Source organism: Leptosomus discolor, chromosome 21 (genome assembly GCF_034619465.1).
Source record: "Leptosomus discolor isolate bLepDis1 chromosome 21, bLepDis1.hap2, whole genome shotgun sequence".
Lineage (NCBI taxonomy): Eukaryota > Metazoa > Chordata > Aves > Leptosomiformes > Leptosomidae > Leptosomus > Leptosomus discolor.
Genome location: NC_141411.1, coordinates 3,681,069 through 3,702,225, shown reverse-complemented (window position 1 = coordinate 3,702,225; position 21,157 = coordinate 3,681,069). Strand labels below are relative to the sequence as shown.

General features: G+C 49.6%; 3 protein-coding genes across 3 annotated transcripts; all 3 read right to left on the bottom strand.

Moving 5' to 3' along the window:
* Window positions 1-1,533: 1,533 nt before the first annotated feature.
* Window positions 1,534-3,641, bottom strand: CIMAP3 (ciliary microtubule associated protein 3). Its single transcript, XM_009958654.2, has 5 exons — window positions 3,543-3,641; window positions 3,111-3,209; window positions 2,422-2,555; window positions 2,021-2,147; window positions 1,534-1,602 (listed from the first exon to the last, which is right to left on the bottom strand). The coding sequence occupies exons 1-5, from the start codon at window positions 3,639-3,641 to the stop codon at window positions 1,534-1,536; spliced, it is 528 nt and encodes a 175-aa protein (XP_009956956.2).
* A 937-nt stretch (window positions 3,642-4,578) lies between these two features.
* Window positions 4,579-9,221, bottom strand: LOC104352338 (acidic mammalian chitinase-like). Its single transcript, XM_086476573.1, has 11 exons — window positions 9,197-9,221; window positions 8,583-8,612; window positions 7,869-8,070; window positions 7,432-7,488; window positions 7,161-7,326; window positions 6,928-7,052; window positions 6,342-6,465; window positions 6,028-6,213; window positions 5,385-5,504; window positions 5,144-5,285; window positions 4,579-4,844 (listed from the first exon to the last, which is right to left on the bottom strand). The coding sequence occupies exons 1-11, from the start codon at window positions 9,219-9,221 to the stop codon at window positions 4,579-4,581; spliced, it is 1,443 nt and encodes a 480-aa protein (XP_086332699.1).
* A 3,626-nt stretch (window positions 9,222-12,847) lies between these two features.
* Window positions 12,848-17,451, bottom strand: LOC147413985 (acidic mammalian chitinase-like). The gene is made up of 11 exons (XM_086476574.1): window positions 17,427-17,451; window positions 16,739-16,768; window positions 15,810-16,011; window positions 15,358-15,414; window positions 15,087-15,252; window positions 14,854-14,978; window positions 14,268-14,391; window positions 13,957-14,142; window positions 13,683-13,802; window positions 13,442-13,583; window positions 12,848-13,137 (listed from the first exon to the last, which is right to left on the bottom strand). Exons 1-11 carry the CDS (start codon window positions 17,449-17,451, stop codon window positions 12,848-12,850), a joined length of 1,467 nt encoding a protein of 488 aa, XP_086332700.1.
* Window positions 17,452-21,157: the final 3,706 nt, after the last annotated feature.

Below are 21,157 nucleotides of genomic sequence, written 5' to 3'. Positions count from 1 at the left end.
GAGTGGAGAATTGTAGGTTGTGCTTTCTTGCTTTTACATCTTCTTTTACAGATGCATTGAGCAACCCGATCTAGTGGGAGGTGTCCCTGCTCACTGCAGGGGGGGTTGGACTAGGTGACCTTTAAAGGTCCCTTCCAACCCAAACCATTCTGTGATTCTATTTTTTCTCCTGATTAAAAAACCAAGACAAGTGGAGGTGAAGTATGCAGCATCAGCCATGAATACAAAGGTGAAGCCATAAACCCCAGGTCTGAGGACAGTGAGTCATACAGCCTCCTTCAAAAAATTGCCCCGAAAGGGGCAACAGCAAATCAGCGAGTACATCCCTTTTTGGCAGCTGCAGCTACAAAGCAGTCTCTTGTGGTTGGGAGGGAAGGGGCCAACATGCCTAGAAAAGACAGGTTGTGAGCAGCTGTTGTCGTGCGTTATGTGAGAGCACTCGAAGACCAAAAGTGGGAAATTGGAAGAACGCATTTTGGTTTTATAGCTGAAATTGGGCTACAGGTGAAATTTGCTACAGAAACAGCTAAACAGACCCAGAAAATTTGAAAGCCTGCGTTGTGACTGGTAGTTATACCGAGAATGAATGTTGCCTGCTCTTAGTTTTCCCCTGAGATTGAATCAAGCTTGTGATCAGAGAGATTAAGCCTGTGCGCGAAGGTTTGTAAACATTTATAGAAATCCCTCGGGTCTGAGTTGTACATTACAGAAACAACTGAGGATAAATACCGGCACCTTCCTCTTTCAGACTAAATTTATTTTTGTGGGCAGATTCTTAATTAGCAGTGTGCTGCTTACTCCTTGAGAATATCTTCCTCGTGTCAGCAGTGAAGAAGCTAGTAATGCAAACGTACGTCTTGTAGGCCGCCTGCTCTAACCCGTCCCAGCACACCCTCTCCCTCAGATATCTGCTTTAATACAGCCATTTTTTACTCTCCCTGAACATACCTGAGGGCAGCACAGTACCGGTGGCTCTGCCACGTACACCCCCACGTTTCTCAGCTCTCCTCAGGCTGTGGGTGAACCCCTGGGCTTGGCCTGGAGCGTCTTGGAGGTGAGGAGATGGTGGTGAGGAGGCAGAGAAGGCGGGGGGGTTGAGGGGAAGATGGTGGCGTTTGTTTGCTCCCAGTGCTGAGGAGGCGGGGCAGCTGCTGGGCTGCCCTCTAGCCGTGTTAATTTGGCATCTCTCTGCTGCCAGGGAGGGCTGGATTTTGGGGGGAAAAGCCCCCTGCGGCAAGGGAAGCCGTGTGAGGGAGGGCGGCGAGCTGAGGTGTTTCACAGAAGATGGCCGCCAGCCCTGCCTGAGCCAAGGGGCTGAGGGAAGTGGGGCCGAGGGGTGCTGTGTGCGGGACCCAGCGGCACCCAAACACCAGGTAAGCACGGCTGGCAGCAAGAAATCCCTCTTTTTGCAGTGGTTTTATTTGGAGAGGCTGGGTAGGGCAGGTGAATGTCTCCACAAGTGGGTGGGAAGCAGAAGCCAGGCCCGAGCAGCCCCACTGGAAGGGGGGGCGGTGTGGCAGCAGCCCTGGCTCCTCAGCTGTAGTAGAGACGCAGGTAGGCCAGTCGGTCCTGATGTTTCCTGAATTCTTTGTCTATGGTCATCTAAAAGACAATTAGATGTCCATTAGATATCGGCAGTGACAATTGCTTCAGAAAAGCACAGGAAGGCGTGAGCAGGTGTAGAGGACTTAACCTGTGTTTTCAATCAGAAAGGTCTTCTTCTCAGCAGAGCTATGCGGGGAATTCTGTGCTCTGGTTCTGTCACTTTGTGGATGGAAAATTCCAGAGCAAATTTCTTAATAGAACCTTTCTGTGAAGGACTGTAACTCCTTTTGCAAACCAGCGTTTTCTGATAGAAAATCAGTCTGCATCTTGTGCCCCAGGCTAGTGGAGCCACGTACCCAGCAGGCCAGTGAGGAAAGCATGACAGAACATAGTGCAAATGCGTTGAAGTAATCATATGATTTCCTTTGTCAGAAGCATTGAGCCAGGAATGACATCCCCTTATCCCTGACCTTACCTTCTGTACCTCCATTTTTACCATCCTCTTTACTGGCATCGGCATTAAAGACCAGTCTGGAGACCCAAACTTCATTGGCCAAGTGATTTTTTTGTGTAATTGCTTGTCTACTTTGTAAGTTCCAGGTCTAAAGAAGACAGACACATAACATATCATTTCTGGAGCTGGTGTATGATGTTTGTAATACTGGAATTTACCAGCCCTACCTTGATCCATGGGAGAAATGCATTTTGTGGTGTTCTAGTCATCATGCTAAGTTCAAGACTAAAGCAGAGGAGCTTTTTAAAGATAAAAAAGCATTACTGGGAACTCAGTTACTTATCTCCCATTTGTGTCTTAGTATTTCTCTCTGCTAGTAAGCCTGCTTATTATTAAAAGTGTAAGAAAATGAGTTACATTACCCAGGGAAAAATTCTTTATCTGAAGGTTTATCTGGAAATCGTGGTGTCTTAATGGAAAATGGAGCATAGGCAGGCTGGGATTTTCTTTCTTTACTCCAGAATGACTGGTACGCTGCTGGGCTGGGAGTCACAGTCTGCAAGAGATAAAATTTCTATATGGAAGATTTTGTTCTGCAAACGATTCGTACATGTTCTGATCAGCAGCCAGCTGGGCATTACAGACCTGCTGTTCAATGTATGCTTTGGCTACCCTGATAGTGTAAAATGATCAGAACAAGTCAATTATGCGCTCCCTACCCCTTACCCAGTGTGTCCTGTGATGTGTCTCCTAATATATTGCTATTCTAGGGAAGCTGGGCTGGAAGACATACTGTGTTTGTTCAGGCAGTGTAGCTGAGCTCCCTCCCTGATTTTGCCTCAATACGTACATTTACGTGTGTGTATGTGGTACAGAGGAATGTGTATGTACAAATGCATGTGTCGATGTCGCCAGAGCTCATATGATCAGTCATCGGTCTCTGGGCTCAACACCTCCCTCTAGACTATGTGTAAGGAGATTTGTAGCTACTGTATATATTATGTTGGAGGCAGCCCCAGCAAACGTGATTGAAACTGCTGGTCTATGTTGGGAACAGACTAAAGTTCTTGCAAAGCTACAGCTCTGTCACCTTGAAGTGTGCTTCTCTTACCTGTGGCTCTGGTATGAAACGCTGGGCTGTTCTTGCTCCTATCACATAACCTTTCTTGCTCAGTGGTTTGTTTTCCAAAGAGTATCTGAGGCTGCTTTTCTGTGATTCAAAAGCACAAGTGTTTTACTGACATTTTTAAGACACCGTTTACATCAGGGGAAGGGTAGAAGTACATGAGCAGCAGACGCTATTCCTGTTAATTCCTCGAATGTCTCACTGATGTAGAGCGCTAGAGCAGCTGGAGCTTTGAGGAAGTGGTATGCTTGGAAGCACAGGGAATATCTTTTTCTAGGTGTATGTGGAGACCTTGTACAGTGGGTTTGTAGGGCAGGTGTGGGAGATTCCGTGTCTGGCTGGCCATGGTCGTGTTGCTGCTGTACCGTGTGTCTTCTGTGAAGGAAAAGCTCAGAGCATGAAAACTGAACAACTTACCTCTTGACTTAGGTAGCAGCCTGGTCCAAGTGAAGGGTTTCCCCTGATGGCCATCAGCTGAATTCCCAGCCTGTCTGGGCCGTGGTGGAGAGGGAACATTTTCCGCTCTTGACATGACCCAAATGAGATCCGCTTCTGCACATCTGTGAGACCAGGAGAGGGAAATGTCACCAGTGGAGACGACCACTTGCTGCTTTTCTTCCTTCTTAAATGCCTGCTGCTCTCTGCCTGAGGCCAACTATCCCCTTATCTCCCAGATGGGAATTTCCCCTGACCCTGGATATTTCTGACAGGTCATCCCTTTGGATGCCTGTTCCCTCCTGTCACAAACCCTTCTTTTCCCCCAGCCTGAGCAAACAGTAGCCTAGTAGCCTGGTTGCTGGGAAGGTTGCTGGGGAAGCCAGATGCCCATGGGGAGCTGCATGAGAAGGAAAGCCTTGATGCCCACGACCCCTGGGTGCACACACCTCCCACGGCTCACCTCTGGGCTCCCACTCCGCTGCCATGCTGCCCTGCCAGGCACCCAGGACGTGTGTGTACTCCAGTTGCTATAGACACCGAGCGGGGGTGCTGGAGGGAATGCTGGCCATGGCAGCGCCTGAAGGGAGCAGGGAAAAGCGGAGGATTAATAACATCCCTGTGGATTGTGCTGTGCTGGCTCCCACTCTGAGGAGCTGCTGTTTTCACGCTGTAAGTCTGCAGGGGAGAGGTCTCAGGAAGCAGCCTGTAGGTTGCACTGTCAGGACCCTTCTCTGTCACCTCTCTTGTGGCAGAGCCTGACCTGTTTTTTTCCCTGTGCCTGTCTGTGGAGGTGAGAAACTCCTGGAAAATGCCTGTAATCAATTCCAGCTTGTGCATTCAGGCCCTTCCCCAAGCACAAGCGTGAGTATCATGAGAGAATCAGGAAGCATCAAAATATTGAGAGAAATGAGTTGAAACAGAAACGACTGTTGCTTTTGTGGGACCCTTTATTTAATCATTCTTATTCCATGTGATTAGATCAGGGGGTCCAGTTGCTGTAATAGCATTGGTATCTTCATGGCCAGTTGCAGCAGGAGCAGCTGGTGTCGAAGACGAGACCGGATTGGCAGCTCTCCAAGAAGGTTTCACCATTAACACAGTTGTAGAAGCTCCTCTTGCTGGTTGGATCAGCATAGATGCCATTGGACTTGCCAGCACAGAAACTGCTCCCGCCAGAACCACCAGTGCTGCTGCCTGAGCCCCCACTCCCACTTCCACTACTACCTGTAGTAGATGGAGCTTCAGTGATCGGAGGATTGGGGTGAGCTGGAGGCACACAGTCTGAAACAAAAGCAGGAAAGACCTTATTGTGTGTTGACAGTCTGTCAGCCCTCCCTCCCTAGGCCCTGTAGTGGTGGGATCCTAAGTGTGGCCCCCCAAAGTCTGGCCTGGCTCACACCAGGCCTTTGAAACATCTGGACCCAGGTCAAAGTTACAATCTCCCTCTTTTATCCCAGGGGATATAGAGGGAAGGGATCTTTCCAGGACGATCGCTAGTTGTGGCTTCCACAGAAAGGCTTTATTCACCAAGGCTCCAGAGATAAAGAAGCCAAGAAGCACACGCTACTCAAGCTACTCACCGCTGCTTTGCAGACCGAGCCCATTCTTCAGGGTGGTGATGAGGGGATATTTGCCCTGCTTGCAGAAAGTGCCAGTGTAATCATCCAGATCAATGGCCCAAACCATAGCACCTCCAAAATTGTTCTTCTTCAGCCAGTCAACCTGTTCAGTGGCAGGGGAGAAATCCCATTTAGTCCCAGGACCTGCTAGTGCAGAAGGCCTCCTGCCTTCTTATTAGCACAGCCACCCATGGCACCATACCTTGATGTTGAAGCTCTTGATGTTGTCATAGCCAACCCATTCACTGCCTTTGTAAGCGTAGGGCACATCCTGGGGAGTATCCCAAACCTGGGTGCCTCCAGAATTCAAGAGAGTGCAAATCTAGGGAGAAGAACCAAGAGGTGGAATTCTATTGAATATCATACAGAAATGCAAAAATCTAAGCTCTGCCATTACCTTGACTTTATTCTCCAGTTTTGTGTCATTTATCTGGTCACTGAGAATGTGTAATGTTTCCTTTTGTGAAATAAGCTTAAATGAGTTTAATTTCTATGGCTTACTCGGATACAATAGATACTACTGGGACAAGTTCAAGTACAACATCCCCTTCCTACTCCTTGCCTTATGGACACTAGAAATGATATTAGTAATTTCTCTGTTGCACTGGAGAAATCAGCTTTAGGTTTCAGAAGGGCCGATTCAAACCCCTGTTGCTAAACTGCATAGCATTATTCAGTTTATGAATAAGACTCTTGTTTTCAGGCGCAAATTTTCTCTACTATTTTAATTCGTGTTTCTTCTGCAATTCTGTGGACAGTTTTGTGTCTGAGGAAGCCATTCAGAAAGCTTCATGGCTGCCTTCTTTAAAATGATTTGAAAAGTTAGTGTGACTGAATACACATACCTCAAAGTAAGCCAGTGTCCCGGCCTCCTGTGTGTAAGGTCCAGCAGGACCAGGTCCTGATGCTGGTGCACCGAGACCATGGTCAGATGGGTCTTGCAGTCTGAAGGTATTTCCGTACGCTGGGAATCCAACAAGGAGCTTCTCAGCTGGGGCACCATTGCTCTTCCAATAGTTCATAGCATAATCCTATTAAAAACATTACTGTTCAAGTCTTTGCTCGGATTTGTAGGCAGGAGGTTGAAATTCTAAACTTCTGGTCACTGGTGTGCTCACAGACCTGAGATTTGTGACACAGTCTCAGAAAATACACTTACGACATTAAAGTAGATGGAATCACCGGTGTCAGCTGGGCCTTTGTACAGAGGGCTGTTCTCCCCAGTGCTTGTATCCCAGGAGCCGTAGAAGTCGTAAGTCATCACATGGAAGTAGTCCAGGTACCTGTGGAGAACATTGCGTGCATCTGTCTCCTGGCCTGCTCAGTCACCCAGACCTGATTGTCCCTGTAGAGCTGGCCGTTTACCCCACAACATCCCTGAACACGTCCCCACTTTGAGCAACTCTGGGTCCCTCAAGCCTTGTTTTGAGCTGGCCTTGTAAGTGCTGGAGCCAATTTTGTCCTCCAGAGGAGGGAGGCAGAGGTCAAGGCAGAGTGGGAACTGCACTGCTATGCTGGGAACCGAGATGTTCCCTGATGCCTCTGAGCAGCCTGTTGTTAGACTTTGCTTTCTGAGATGTCCCCTTCCCCACCAAACAAGCACCAGTCTCACAGAGTTCTTGCCTTATGCAAAAGAGTAGGGACCCCACATGCAATGTGGTTGGTTTCTGCCCGATAAAGGCAGAGTTTCCCTTAATGGCTTGAAGGAAGGCCACGGGACCGATATCCGAGGGTTTGCTACTCACTTTCCAAGCTCAGCAATCTGGTAGCCAGCCTGAATGTAGGAAATTCCTGCAGCAACAGCAGCGGTGATCAGGAGACGGGGCTTGTTGACCTGTTTGGCTTCCTGCTCAAAGGCTGCCAGCATTTCCTGAGGGATGCCAAGAAACAGATCTCATGAGGGCTCTCTGGGCTGAGGCTTCACAGCCAGAGCTGTGCAGAGCAGAGAGCTTGGCCGAAACCTTTTGTTTCAGCCTACCTTAATCAGGACGGTAAAGAGAGCCTTGTCCTGGGATGGGCTGCCCCTGGAGCCAGGGTATTCCCAGTCAATGTCCAGCCCATCAAACTCATACTGGCGCAGGAATTTGATGACGGAATTGATGAAGGTCTGGCGGTTCTCGGGAGTGGAAACCATAGTGGAGAACCTAGGGGCGCAGGGCAGGGCAGAGTTGGTGTTTGGTAGGTGCCTCTTCCTCCCCTCTCCCTCCCTTTCCAGGTGCCCTTATGAGAAGGAGATGGTTTGAACTTACGCATCTGTCCCAAAATTCCATCCTCCAACAGAGAGAAGAGTCTTCAGATTTTTGTTCCTGCAAAGAGAGGGACGGGCACATATTTCAAGACAAGGAATGGTTTAGTCTTACCAACTGCTAACGATACACAACAGACCAACATAAAGCAGAGTGCTCTTGCTTTTCATGGAAGTGTGAGGTGTAGCTGCCTTTGTGAACCGTGATCTCTTGTTTGGAACCCAAAGAGCAAGTCCAGAGCGCACTGAGTCACTGTCACCATCCTCCAAGGACCAGTGCTGGCAGCCTGGCCTCCCCTCCCCTCCCCTTCCCTGCCCTCCCCACCACTCTCTGCCTTTTCTCATTGGCATCCCTTGACCGTGCATTGTGCCGCTGTTGTGCAGAGAACAGGCAGGACCTGAGCGGGAGAACAAGTGATGCCCTTTGCTCTCGGTACGTACTGGTTCTTCAAGCCATTGAAGGCTTTGTAAAGGGTCACATCGTTCCATTCATAAGTTGTGATCTCGTTGTTGGACATCACAGCAAAAGCATATAGCAGGTGAGTGCACAGGCATGGGTCGATGTTGTCAGGCATGTATTGTCCCACACCAGGCCTATACTGGGCCCAGTTGGTGAAGTAACATGACAGCACATAGGCACTGCCTGCAGAGAGACAGAGGAGATGGGGTTGGGAGAGAAAGGAGCAGAGAGGACACATCTCTGAAATGCAGAAGGACCAGAACCCAGCTGCATGAGCCATGTTACTGCCTAGCACCATCCTTCAGGTCACACAGGAGAGGGAACGGTGTCCTGGGCTGCTTCCTTAGGAGTTAGTGACTGCACGGGGCAGCTGTGGTCAGAAATGGTTGGGCAGAGTTTCCTTGCAGGGTAAGGAGTTCCAAGAAGGGGAAGTAGGGCTGGTTATCCCTCTCAGAACTGGCTCTCCAAGGATGAGAATGGATTTCTTTCCTTCCTCCTTTGTTTCAGGAGATGGTATCTATCTAAGAGCCTCTTGCACCCTTAAACTCATGAATCAGGGTCATGAGTGAGGGCTGGGTCTCTTCCCCAAATGGAATCTTTCTCCTTGGCTGCCACATGAGGAAGAAGAGAGGCAGAATGTGGTGAAGTGCCTGGAAGGTTTTGGTAGAGTTGGTTTTGGGGTAGAAAGCACATACCTATCTGGGCGTTCAGCAGGAGGGCGAGACCTGGAAAGAAAAAAGTGTGGGATGAGTCTTTGAGCTGAGCGATGCAGAACTCTCATGCAGGACTGGACCCAACATAACCTGTACCCCGCGTCACCGTTCATTCTGAGGGAAGTGGAGACTGAGACAAAGGAGTCATGTTTCACCAAAACCTAATCTGAATTTGAGATTATTGTTGTATCTTCATGAAAAAACACACAAGAATCTGGTTTCTCAAGCATGGGTCAGTTGAGTGTTCATATGGAAGGGAACATTCCATTTGTGGAGTGATTTAAGGTGGAAACATAGAAAAGAAATTGAATTCAGAACGCAGGAGTTCTATTTTTTTTTGGGTTTGTGTTCAAAAAGCACTTTTCCACTGCAATTAACAACGAATTCTGTTTGTTTTTATAGCATAAAATATCTGTACGAGTAGTACTGAAAAACATAGCTATGCCTCCTGAAAGTAATTGATGAATCTTTCATTTTGACAGGAGACTGAAACATGTTTAACTCCAAAAAACCTCTTGTATAACCACCTGATATAGTGAAACATCCACAGATGCTCATCACAAAGGCCGAGGATGAAGTTATGAAGCAGGACTTACCGGTAAGCAAAGTGAGCTTGGCCATCTTTGTGTTCGAGGAACGGCACGCAGCCTGTTTCTTGCTTATATATGCTTCTGTCATGTCATGCCAATCTTGTATCAACAAAATTGCACAAACATTACAAATCTTGGTAAAGATCAGTATCACCAAAACGGAGAGCAGTACAATTGGCCTTAACACTCCAGCTGGAGACACCACTATTCTCAGTCGGTGCCGTGTCGTGGTGCTGGGAGAGCAGTGGCAGAAGGAGATTAGATGGCTTTTATTCTTAGACCTGGTGTTTGCAGCGAGAGGCTTTGTGTCGACACCGGCGATTACGCAGCGATAGGTGGCCGGAGCGTTCAACCTTGCCTTGTCATTGGGTCTGCCCGGAGGTGGTTGGCACTGCCAAAGCAAAGGTGGTTTGCAAGGGGTTTGTCTCCTTGGCTGGGGCAGCCAGCGAGGCAGGACAGAGCAGGGCTTAGGCTCACAGCAGTGGGCGTTTTGGGGGATGGAGGAGCTGGGCTCACTTGCCGTAGGCAAACGGTGTGTCAGGATCCAGGGAGCGTTGTGATCCGAGCTGTCTCTTGCCCACCCCGTCTGAGCTTGTTGTCACTTCAGGGAAGTGGAGAGGATTTCGTGTCGTCCCTTCAGTAAAGGACAACCCACTCATCTGCTCAGTCACTCTCCCAGTTGCCAAGGTAATTTTCCTCTGGGAGAAGCACCATTTTGTAGAGGTCCAGCTCTGTGTGAGAGACCCCAGGGACAGAAGTTCCTGCAGGTTGTGTTTCCTCCCACACTTATTCCCTCCTCTTCTTTGTCAGCCGTTTCCCGAGCCGAGAGACAGCTCTGCTGCCAAGCGTTCAGGTCTTGCCTCAGCTTCACAGGCAGAAAATACCTGAAACTTTTTATTCTAGATGAGCTTGTCAGCGGTCGCTGTTGTGAAAGGCTTGTCTTGAAAAGCAATGGATCTGTTCTAGCTTAAACCTCTCTCACTTCGCTGCTTGCAGGATGCAATGTCGTTCTAAGGAGAGCTGACTGGGATTTGATGAAAGGCACTTAGAGGTGCTGCAAATGCCGTTTTTAACTGAGAAGATTCTGTCTGCACACCTGGCACTGCCAAGGCTTGTGCAACTGGTAGGGTAAAGCACAGCATGCAGACGGCCAGTTGCTCTGCACTGAGATGTTGTTTAATTCGTGTCATGATCATGTGAAGGTGAATTTCTGGTAGGTCACCCGGACTTGGTTGAGTGGGAGCGTGGAAAACGCCCTCAAAGTTCCCATATCACATGCTGGCACTGAAGCCACTGCCCTGCCATCAAACTTCATCAGGCTTCTAGATTTTCCGTGTGGAGTGGGTGAAACATGATGGGTGATGAAGGAGGTTGGTCAGATTCAGCCATCTCCTCTGAGATGTGCCTGACAACTGACCCTCAGCAAATGCTCTAAAACATGCTGTTTTCCCCAAGGACCTCAGCCATCCTCGCCTTGCTAACCTCGGTGTAAAGCCATGGCTTTAGGGCGGTTGTTTTGTTCTCCGTGACCTTACTGTGGAGATTAGGCAGCCAGAGACTGTGGGAGGCTAAACTGGGGAGACACGTGAAGGTCACTGCAGTGGTGTTGTGTGTTTTGGAGAGCCCCCTCCTAACCTTATCTGGATGCAGAGGTCGGGGTATCGGTCTCCTGGCACAGGGAGAGCGGAGCTGACAGCCGCCACAGGCGTTGGGGCTGGTGGCAGCGTCAGGACAGCCAAGTTCACGCTCACAATGCGGGGACGTGTATTAGGAGATGGGCCCTTGGCCAGGAATATGTGAGACCCGGCTATGGATCTCCCTGTGAAGCGAGGCTGCTCCTGTCCCATTGGCAATGCAAAGCTGCTGTGGAGCTGGTCTAAATGCCTTCTGGATTTACTTTGTGGCCATGAGAAGCTGGGTGATTTTGCCCAAGAACCCCTGGGGAGAGCTCTGCTGTTTTGGGCTGCTGAGCTGATGTTCCTCACTGCAGGCAGACACCTTATTACCGGCACGGAGACAATGTGTTGCCAGTATGTTTGTTCTTAGTGTGGAGTGGTGTTCTTGGCAGTTCCTTGGGGATTTTCCCATGGGAGTTTACCCCAGATATGTCTGCACATACACATATATGTATAGCTTGTTGCCAGAGCTCATACGATGAGTCATGAGGCCCTAGGTTCAGCACAAGGCTTTACCTGCTGCTCGGCTATGTGTATGGAGATCTCTGACAACCTTCCCCTCTGAGACTGGTCTGTGTTTGCCTGTGTACAACAGCCATGAGCACCTAAAAGCCTCCTGCTTCTCCAGCTCTCTCTGCTTCTCAAACAGAGTCTGTTTCTGACAAAATGATTCGTGACCAATGAAGGTGAGGACAATCTGCCTACCGTCTACAAATTGTATAGTGCCTGTGCTTCTTTGAAACTTGCCTTTCATACCTTCACTCTGTTTTATTTCCCTTTCACGGACTGCCCTGGTGGGACAGCAAGAAAGCCGTGGGAAATGCCATTTTGTGGCTGGATAAGGTCTGGAAAGAAACTCTGGGCTGCTCTTGCTCCTTTCTTGCTCTATGGTTTCTTTTCCAGGGAGTATCTGCGACTGCTTCCCTGTCATTTAAAAGCAGAAGCCTCTTACTGGCTTTTTAAGACACCATTTGCATCAGGGGAAGGGCAGAAGTGCCGGAGCAGCAGCAGAGATCCCTCCCATTCATTCCTCTTCTCTGAGCACGTGCATTTTAATGAGCCTTTGTTGGGAGAGGAGGAAGAACAGCTCTGTGGTTCAGCCCTTAGGCTGCCGCAATGGGGCCTGAGGGTCCCTTGCTGCTCAGACCACGGAGAGGACTTTGGGGGCTCTAGGACACATCAGGGGTCTGCCTGGGAATTGGTACGTGCTGAGCTGAACCGTTCCTGCGGCAGGGAGAAGTTGATGCCTCATGGCCAGAGCACCAGGGCTGTGGGGGCTATGAAGACTGGTCCCTTTGGAAGGTAACTCTTCCAGGAGGAGAACGCTTTTTCCTGGTCAAACGCACAGGCCTCACACGAGGGCTCTGTGGGGAGCCAGTGTCCTGGTTGTGCCGTTGTGACCCTTCTCTGTGTGCTCTCTCATGGCACAGCCTGATCTGCCCTGTCCCTTCACTCTGTTTTATTTCCCTCTCATGGACTGCCCTGGTGGGACAGCAAGAAAGCCCTGGGAAATGCCATTTTGTGGCTGGATAAAGTAAAGAGATTTGATAATGTCCCTGTGAATTGCACCTTTCTGGCTCCCACTCTGAGTAGCTGCTGTTTTCACGCTGTAAGTCTGTAGGGGAGAGGCCTCTGGGGAAGGAGCTTGTAGGTTGCAGTGTCAGGACCCTTCTCTGTCCCCTTTCTTATATCACAGCCTGATCTGCCCCATGGTCTGCTCTCTGTCTTGTGCCTGGCTGTCAAGGCAGGGCAGTGAGAAACCCCTGGAAAATGCCATACCGGAATTAATTCCAGCTTGTGCATTCAGGCCCTTCCTCAAGCACAAGTGTGAGTATCATGAGAGAATCAGGAAGCATCAAAATATTGAGAGAAATGAGTTGAAACAGAAACGACTGTTGCTTTTGCAGGACCCTTTATTTAATCATTCTTATTCCATGTGATCAGATCAGGGGGTCCAGTTGCTGTAATAGCATTGGTATCTTCATGGCCAGTTGCAGCAGGAGCAGCTGGTGTCGAAGACGAGACCGGATTGGCAGTTCTCCAAGAAGGTTTCACCGTTAACACAGTTGTAGAAGCTCCTCTTGCTGGTTGGATCAGCATAGATGCCATTGGACTTGCCAGCACAGAAACCGCTCCCACCAGAACCACCAGTGCTGCTGCCTGAGCCCCCACTCCCACTCCCACTCCCACTTCCACTTCCACTACCACTACCACCTCCAGTAGCGGGAGCCTCAGTGATCGGAGGATTGGGCTGAGCTGGAGGCACGCAGTCTGAAACAAAAGCAGGAAAGACCTTATTGTGTGTTGACAGTCTGTCAGCCCTCCCTCCCTAGGCCCTGTAGTGGTGGGATCCGTTATTAAAGTCGTACCCCCAAAGTCTGGCCTGGCTCACACCAGGCCTTTGAAACATCTGGACCCAGGTCAAAGTTACAATCTCCCTCTTTTATCCCAGGGGATATAGAGGGAAGGGATCTTTCCAGGGCAATCGCTAGTTGTGGCTTCCACAGAAAGGCTTTATTCACCAAGGCTCCAGAGATAAAGAAGCCAAGAAGCACACGCTACTCAAGCTACTCACCGCTGCTTTGCAGACCGAGCCCATTCTTCAGGGTGGTGATGAGGGGATATTTGCCCTGCTTGCAGAAAGTGCCAGTGAAGTCATCCATATCAAGGGACCAAACCATAGCACCTCCAAAATTGTTCTTCTTCAGCCAGTCAATCTGTTCAGTGGCAGGGGAGAAATCCCATTTAGTCCCAGGACCTGCTAGTGCAGAAGGCCTCCTGCCTTCTTATTAGCACAGCCACCCATGGCACCATACCTTGATGTTGAAGCTCTTGATGTTGTCATAGCCAACCCATTCATTGCCTTTGTAAGCGTAGGGCACATCCTGGGGGGCATCCCAGGCCTGGGTGGCTCCAGAGTTCAGGAATGTGCAGATCTAGGAAAAAAGGGGAGAGAGGGAGATGTTAGCAGTCTCCTACAAAAACCAGCAGTTGGCGTATTCCATAGGTCCATGTATTCCAAATCCCTTGGTGGGTAGCTTGAAGGGTGTTCGTGTTGTTGGTGGCCTAGGCGTGTAGGAGCACACATACCTCGTAGTAAGCCAAAAACCCAGACTGCCTTGTGTAAGGTCCAGCTGGCCCAGGTCCTGAGACTGGTGCCCCAACAGCAGTGTCAGATGGGTTTTGGAGGTTGAAGTTATGTCCGTATGTTGGGAATCCAACAAGGAGCTTCTCAGCTGGGGCACCATTGCTCTTCCAATAGTTCATAGCATAATCCTGTAAACAAAGCATCACAGTTCAAATCTGTATCAGGATCTGTAGGCAGGAGGATGACTCTATAAACTTCTGATCACTGGGGACATCAAAATCACCCGTGACACAGTCTCAGAAAATACACTTACGACATTGAAGTAGATGAGGTCACCGGTGTCAGCTGGGCCTTTGTACAGAGGGCTGTTCTCCCCAGTGCTTGTATCCCAGGAGCCGTGGAAGTCGTAAGTCATCACATGGAAGTAGTCCAGGTACCTGTGGAGAACATTGCGTGTATCTACCTCCTGGCCTGCTCAGTCACCCAGACCTGATTGTCCCTGTAGAGCTGGCCGTTTACCCCACCACATCCCTGGCCATGTCCCCACTTTCTGCAACTCTGGGTCCCTCAAGCCTCGTTTTGAGCTGGCCTTGTAAGTGCTGGAGCCAATTCTGTCCTCCAGAGGAGGGAGGCAGAGGTCAAGGCAGAGTGGGAACTGCACTGCTATGCTGGGAACCGAGATGTTCCCTGATGCCTCTGAGCAGCCTGTTGTTAGACTTTGCTTTCTGAGATGTCCCCTTCCCCACCAAACAAGCACCAGCCTCATAGTGTTCTTGGCTTATGCAAAAGAGTAGGGACCCCACATGCAATGTGGTTGGTTTCTGCCCGATAAAGGCAGAGTTTCCCTTAATAGCTTGAAGGAAGGCCATGGAACCGATACCCAAAGGTTTGCTACTCACTGTCCAAGCTCAGGAATCTGGTAGCTAGCCTCAATGTTGGAACGTCCTGCAGCAACAGCAGCGGTGATCATGAGACGGGGCTTGTTGACCTGTTTGGCTTCCTGCTCAAAGGCTGCCAGCATTTCCTGAGGGATGCCAAGAAACAGATCTCACAAGGGCTCTCTGGGCTGAGGCTTCACAGCCAGAGCTGTGCAGAGCAGAGAGCTTGGCCGAAACCTTTTGTTTCAGCCTACCTTAATCAGGACGGTAAAGAGAGCCTTGTCCTGGGGTAAGCTGCCCCTGGTCCCAGGGTATTCCCAGTCAATGTCCAGCCCATCAAACTCATACTGGCGCAGGAATTTGATGACGGAATTGATGAAGGTCTGGCGGTTCTCGGGAGTGGAAACCATAGTGGAGAACCTAGGGGCGCAGGGCAGGGCAAAGTTGGTGTTTGGTAGGTGCCTCTTCCCCCCCTCTCCCTCCCTTTCCAGGTGCCCTTATGAGAAGGAGATGGTTTGAACTTACTTGGCTGTCCCAAAATTCCATCCTCCGACAGAGAGAAGAGTCTTCAGATTTTTGTTCCTGCAAAGAGAGGGACGGGCACATATTTCAAGACAAGGAATGGTTTAGTCTTACCAACTGCTAACGATACACAACAGACCAACATAAAGCAGAGTGCTCTTGCTTTTCATGGAAGTGTCAGGTGTAGCTGCCTTTGTGAGCCGTGATCTCTTGTTTGGAACCCAAAGAGCAAGTCCAGAGCGCACTGAGTCACTGTCACCATCCTCCAAGGACCAGTGCTGGCAGCCTGGCCTCCCCTCCCCTCCCCTTCCCTGCCCTCCCCATCACTATCTGCTGTTTATCGTTGGCATCCCTTGACCATGGATTGTGCTGCCATTGAGCAGAGAAGAGATGCTGAATAGCGGGTGAGAACCTGAGCGGGAGAACAAGTGATGCCCTTTGTTCTCGGTACGTACTGGTTCTTCAAGCCATTGAAGGCTTTGTAAAGGGTCACATCATCCCATTCATAAGTTGCGATCTCGTTGTTGTTCATCCCAGCGAAGGCGTAGATCAGATGGTCGCACAGGCATGGGTCGATGTTGTCAGGCATGAATTTTCCCACACCAGGCCTATACTGGCCCCAGTTGGTGAAGTAACATGACAGCACATAGGCACTGCCTGCAGAGAGACAGAGGAGATGGGGTAGATTTGGACTGCGCTGAAGAGATAGTAGTAGCTTCAGGCAGAGTATTATAACTCAATCCAATGAGAAATGGTCGGGCAGAGTTTCCTTGCAGGGTAAGGAGTTCCAAGAAGGGGAAGTAGGGCTGGTTATCCCTCTCAGAACCGGCTCTCCAAGGATAAGAATGGATTTCTTTCCTTCCTCCTTTGTTTCAGGAGGTGGTATCTATCTAGGAGCCTCTTGCACCCTTAAACTCATGAATCAGGGTCATGAGTGAGGGCTGGGTCTCTTCCCCAAATGGAATCTTTCTCCTTGGCTGCCACATGAGGAAGAAGAGAGGCAGAATGTGGTGAAGTGCCTGGAAGGGGGAAGGCTCTTGGCACGTTCGCGGTGCCTCGCGTTTGACCTGCCTTGGCAAGCTTCTGCAAAGACCAAGCTCGTGGCTGCACTCCCGCTTCATTCAAGCTGAGCAGGAAGGGGCTGCTATGAGGAAGCTTGTGTGAAAGAAAGCAAGATATTTGCCCTTCAGATTGAGCATGCCGTGCTTCGTCAAGCTGTTGTCCTCAGAGACACCACAGCTGGGTGCCTGCCTGCCTGCCTGCCTGCCTGTCCTTCCTCCCCTGCGGCTTGTAAAGAATTTGCTTGTAAGTCTGTTCCAGTTGCCTGGGTGTGCCATAACTGGGAAGGCTTTGGTAAGTTGTTTTTGGGGTAGAAAGCACATACCTATCTGGGCGTTCAGCAGGAGGGCGAGACCTGGAAAGAAAGAAGTGTGGGATGAGTCTTAGGACAGAGAAATAAGGCAATGCCTGAACTAGCAGAAACCGTCTGGTACATATCCGATAATGCAGACCATAAAATTGCTGCTGTCAATGGGCCTATTTTTGCTCCACTTGTTAAGGATCTGTCTGAACTCAACATAACCTGTGTCCCAGGTCACAATTCACTTTGCACGAAGGGGACACCTAGAGGAGCTCATGGCCGTTAACGGCTCAATGTTCTGCTGCTTGTTTCAGCCAGAGTTAGGCAACAGGGCATCTTGATGCCCATAAGCATTGCTGAGATAGCAGAAGCCTTTTGGGATAGATTCTACCATGGAGACAGTAATAGTCTTTCTATCAGAATGACCATTTTTCCTTCTCAGAGTGTAATTTTCTTGGCCCAAGATAATTTTTCAATTTAATAACGCAATTGAAAAAGGAATTTGCATATCCAAAGAAACAGTAATCCACTCCAAATGTAGTGCAACATATAATCATCCCAAAATAACTGCTGTATATTTTCCTTTGACAGAAGAGAGCGTGCTGCATTTTTAATCCCCCAAAATCTGCTGTATAGCTACCCAGTATAACAGTGAAACATCCACAGATATTTGTCATAAAGATAGAGAAATAAGTTCTGAAGCAGGACTTACCGGTAAACAAAGTGAGCTTGGCCATCTTGACCAGGACTGATCTGGTGCAGGCTGCCTCCCACTTTTATACGCTCCGCTCATTTCCTCAAATCTTGTATCAACAAAATTGCACAAACATTACAAATCTCGGTAAAGATCAGTATCACCAAAACGGAGAGCAGTACAATTGGCCTTAACACTCCAGCTGGAGACACCACTATTCTCAGTCGGTGCCGTGTCGTGGTGCTGGGAGAGCAGTGGCAGAAGGAGATTAGATGGCTTTTATTCTTAGACCTGGTGTTTGCAGCGAGAGGCTTTGTGTCGACACCGGCGATTACGCAGCGATAGGTGGCCAGAGCGTTCAACCTTGCCTTGTCATTGGGTCTGCCCGGAGTGGTTGGCACTGCCAAAGCAAAGGTGGTTTGCAAGGGGTTTGTCTCCTTGGCTGGGGCAGCCAGCGAGGCAGGACAGAGCAGGGCTTAGGCTCACAGCAGTGGGCGTTTTGGGGGATGGAGGAGCTGGGCTCACTTTCCATAGGCAAACGGTGTGTCGGGATCCAGGGAGCGTTGTGATCCGAGCTGTCTCTTGCCCACCCCGTCTGAGCTTGTTGCCACTTCAGGGAAGTGGAGAGGATTTCGTGGTGTCCCTGCAGTAAAATGAATCAGAATTAGCTTCTGCTGAGTTGCTCTCCAGTTATTCTTGGTAACTATTTTTGTCAAGAAATAAGAAAAATAAGATGAGAAGAGTACTTTAACATGTTCTTTAAGCAATTAATGTATTGCTGGCCCAGAAAGTGGATGCTTAGCAGGCTAATGAACAAACATGACAGTGTCTTGCCAAGATAATTTTCTTCAGGGAGGAGCACCAATTTGTAGAGGTCCAGCTCTGTGAGAGAGACCCCAGGGACAGAGGTTCCTGCAGGTTGTGTTTCCTCCCACACTTATTCCCTCCTCTTCTTTGTCAGCCATTTCCCGAGCCGAGAGACCGCTGTGCTGCCAAGCGTTCAGGTCTTGCCTCAGCTTCACAGACAGAAAATACCTGAAACTTTTTTGTTCTAGATGAGCTTGTCAGCGGTCGCTGTTGTGAAAGGCTTGTCTTGAAAAGCAATGGATCTGTTCTAGCTTAAACCTCTCTCACTTCGCTACTTTCAGGATGCAATGTCATTCTTCTAAGGAGAGCTGAATGGATATTTTTACAGGTGCTGAGGAAGATGTTTTCATTTCAAAATATTCTTCTCCCATCTTTGTTTCATCTTCAGTGCAGGTGGAGACTCAAGGCTATTACTGTGTTCGATGAGATATGTGGTTTCTTTCCTTTTGCACACTAGGCACTGTCAGGGCAGGTGGCACTGGTAGGGTAAGGCACAGCATGCACATGGCCAGTTGCTCTGCACTGAGATGTTGTTTAATTCGTGTCATGATCATGTGAAGGTGAATTTCCAGTAAGTCACCCAGTGTTGGTTGAGTGGGAGCCTGGAAAACAGCCCCAGATTTGCCCATATCACATGCTGGCACTGAAGTCACTGACCTGCAGATCAAATGCTTTAGACCAACCCTTTATGGTTTGTGCTTGCACTGGATTAGATATGGCAGATAACAAAAGACAACATCTTCAAGGGGTACTTTTCCACTGTGTTTCTTGGTCGATAAAGTCACACAGTATAAATTCAACTGGAACAAATTTGGAAAATCCCACCCTCAGTGACCTCTGGAGCCTTACAAGTCTATTAACCATAGAAGAACGTTTTGGTGTGAAAAGGAAAGCGTTTGGGGAAGGATCAGGGACTCTAATTTGTCTACATGTAGTGGTAACCAATGTCAGTTGGTCAAATCCTGGAATTTTTCTTCAGGAGTTTTTGTGCCTTCTGTTTGTCATAATTAAGGTTGTTTGCCATTGGTTCCTGTGGGAGTGGTAGTAGGTGTTAAGTATGGGCAGAAAAATTGATTCTCGCTAATGAGATTCAAGTCAAAAAGGAATTGAGTCTGCAGCCGGAGACTGTGGGAGGCTAAACTGGGGAGACACGTGAAGGTCACTGCAGTGGTGTTGTGTGTTTTGGAGAGCCCCCTCCTAACCTTATCTGGATGCAGAGGTCGGGGTATCGGTCTCCTGGCACAGGGAGAGCGGAGCTGACAGCCGCCACAGGCGTTGGGGCTGGTGGCAGCGTCAGGACAGCCAAGTTCACGCTCGCAATGCAGGGACGTGTATTAGGAGATGGGCCCTTGGCCAGGAATATGTGAGACCCGGCTATGGATCTCCCTGTGGAGCGAGGCTGCTCCTGTCCCATTGGCAATGCAAAGCTGCTGTGGAGCTGGTCTAAATGCCTTCTGGATTTATTTTGTGGCCATGAGAAGCTGGGTGATTTTGCCCAAGAACCCCTGGGGAGAGCTCTGCTGTTTTGGGCTGCTGAGCTGATGTTCCTCACTGCAGGCAGACACCTTATTACCGGCACGGAGACAATGTGTTGCCAGTATGTTTGTTCTTAGTGTAGAGTGGTGTTCTTGGCAGTTCCTTGGGGATTTTCCCATGGGAGTTTACCCCAGATATGTCTGCACATACACATATATGTATAGCTTGTTGCCAGAGCTCATACGATGAGTCATGAGGCCCTAGGTTCAGCACAAGGCTTTACCTGCTGCTCGGCTATGTGTATGGAGATCTCTGACAACCTTCCCCTCTGAGACTGGTCTGTGTTTGCCTGTGTACAACAGCCACGAGCACCTAAAAGCCTCCTGCTTTTCCAGCTCTCTCTGCTTCTCAAACAGAGTCTGTTTCTGACAAAATGATTCGTGACCAATGAAGGTGCGGAGAAAAAGCTGGAGCAGCTGATGTGTGCAGGTGATGGAAGATTCCCGAGCGACTGTTCTGCAGCTCTGCACGTTGGCAGGAGCTGTTCTGAAAGCCAAGCCTGCTGAAGTGCAGTGGGGGTTGACACTTGCCCTTGGGCAGGTCCCCATAGGGCTGCAGCAACATTTCAGTTCTGCTTCTCAGTGGGGGCTGAAGTGACCCGTGGAGCTGGAGTGCTGTGCACGAGTGAGCAGTACCTACAGCACGTGATCGAAAGGGGTACTCTATGGTGGGAACAGTCTACAAATTCCTGCAAGGCAGTGGCTCTGCTTCTTTGAATCTTGCCTTTTGTACTTGTGGGTCTGGTAAGAAACTCCGGGCTGCTTTTCTGCTTATCACAAAGCCTTTCTTGCTCTGTGGTTTCTTTTCCAGGGAGTATCTGCAGCTGCTTCCCTGTCATTTAAAAGCAGAAGCCTCTTACTGGCTTTTTAAGACACCATTTGCATCAGGGGAAGGGCAGAAGTGCCGGAGCAGCAGCAGAGATCCCTCCCATTCATTCCTCTTGTCTGAGCACGTGCTTTTAATGAACCTTTGTTGGGAGAGGAGGAAGAACAGCTCTGTGGTTCAGCCCTTAGGCTGCCGCAATGGGGCCTGAGGGTCCCTTGCTGCTCAGACCACGGAGAGGACTTTGGGGGCTCTAGGACACATCAGGGGTCTGCCTGGGAATTGGTACGTGCTGAGCTGAACCGTTCCTGCGGCAGGGAGAAGTTGATGCCTCATGGCCAGAGCACCAGGGCTGTGGGGGCTATGAAGACTGGTCCCTTTGGAAGGTAACTCTTTCAGGAGGAGAACGCTTTTTCCTGGTCAAACGCACAGGCCTCACACGAGGGCTCTGTGGGGAGCCAGTGTCCTGGTTGTGCCATTGTGACCCTTCTCTGTGTGCTCTCTCATGGCGCAGCCTGATCTGC

What these genes read in the sequence shown, in the direction of transcription:
- CIMAP3 (XM_009958654.2), bottom strand. Translation starts at nt 3,641, where the DNA reads ATGTTCCCTCTCCACCACGGCCCAGACAGGCTGGGAATTCAGCTGATG. An exon ending in GCTGCTACCTAAGTCAAGAG is followed by an intron (nt 3,210 to 3,542) that starts GTAAGTTGTTCA and finishes TTTGAATCACAG; the next exon opens with AAAAGCAGCCTCAGATACTC. An exon ending in TAAAAATGGAGGTACAGAAG is followed by an intron (nt 1,603 to 2,020) that starts GTAAGGTCAGGG and finishes ATTGTCTTTTAG; the next exon opens with ATGACCATAGACAAAGAATT.
- LOC104352338 (XM_086476573.1), bottom strand. Translation starts at nt 9,221, where the DNA reads ATGGCCAAGCTCACTTTGCTTACCG. An exon ending in CCTGCTGAACGCCCAGATAG is followed by an intron (nt 8,071 to 8,582) that starts GTATGTGCTTTC and finishes GTCTCTCTGCAG; the next exon opens with GCAGTGCCTATGTGCTGTCA. An exon ending in ATTCCATCTACTTTAATGTC is followed by an intron (nt 6,214 to 6,341) that starts GTAAGTGTATTT and finishes TGTTTTTAATAG; the next exon opens with GATTATGCTATGAACTATTG.
- LOC147413985 (XM_086476574.1), bottom strand. Translation starts at nt 17,451, where the DNA reads ATGGCCAAGCTCACTTTGTTTACCG. An exon ending in CAAGCTCACTTTGTTTACCG is followed by an intron (nt 16,769 to 17,426) that starts GTAAGTCCTGCT and finishes CTTTCTTTCCAG; the next exon opens with GTCTCGCCCTCCTGCTGAAC. An exon ending in GGTTTTTGGCTTACTACGAG is followed by an intron (nt 13,803 to 13,956) that starts GTATGTGTGCTC and finishes CTTTTTTCCTAG; the next exon opens with ATCTGCACATTCCTGAACTC.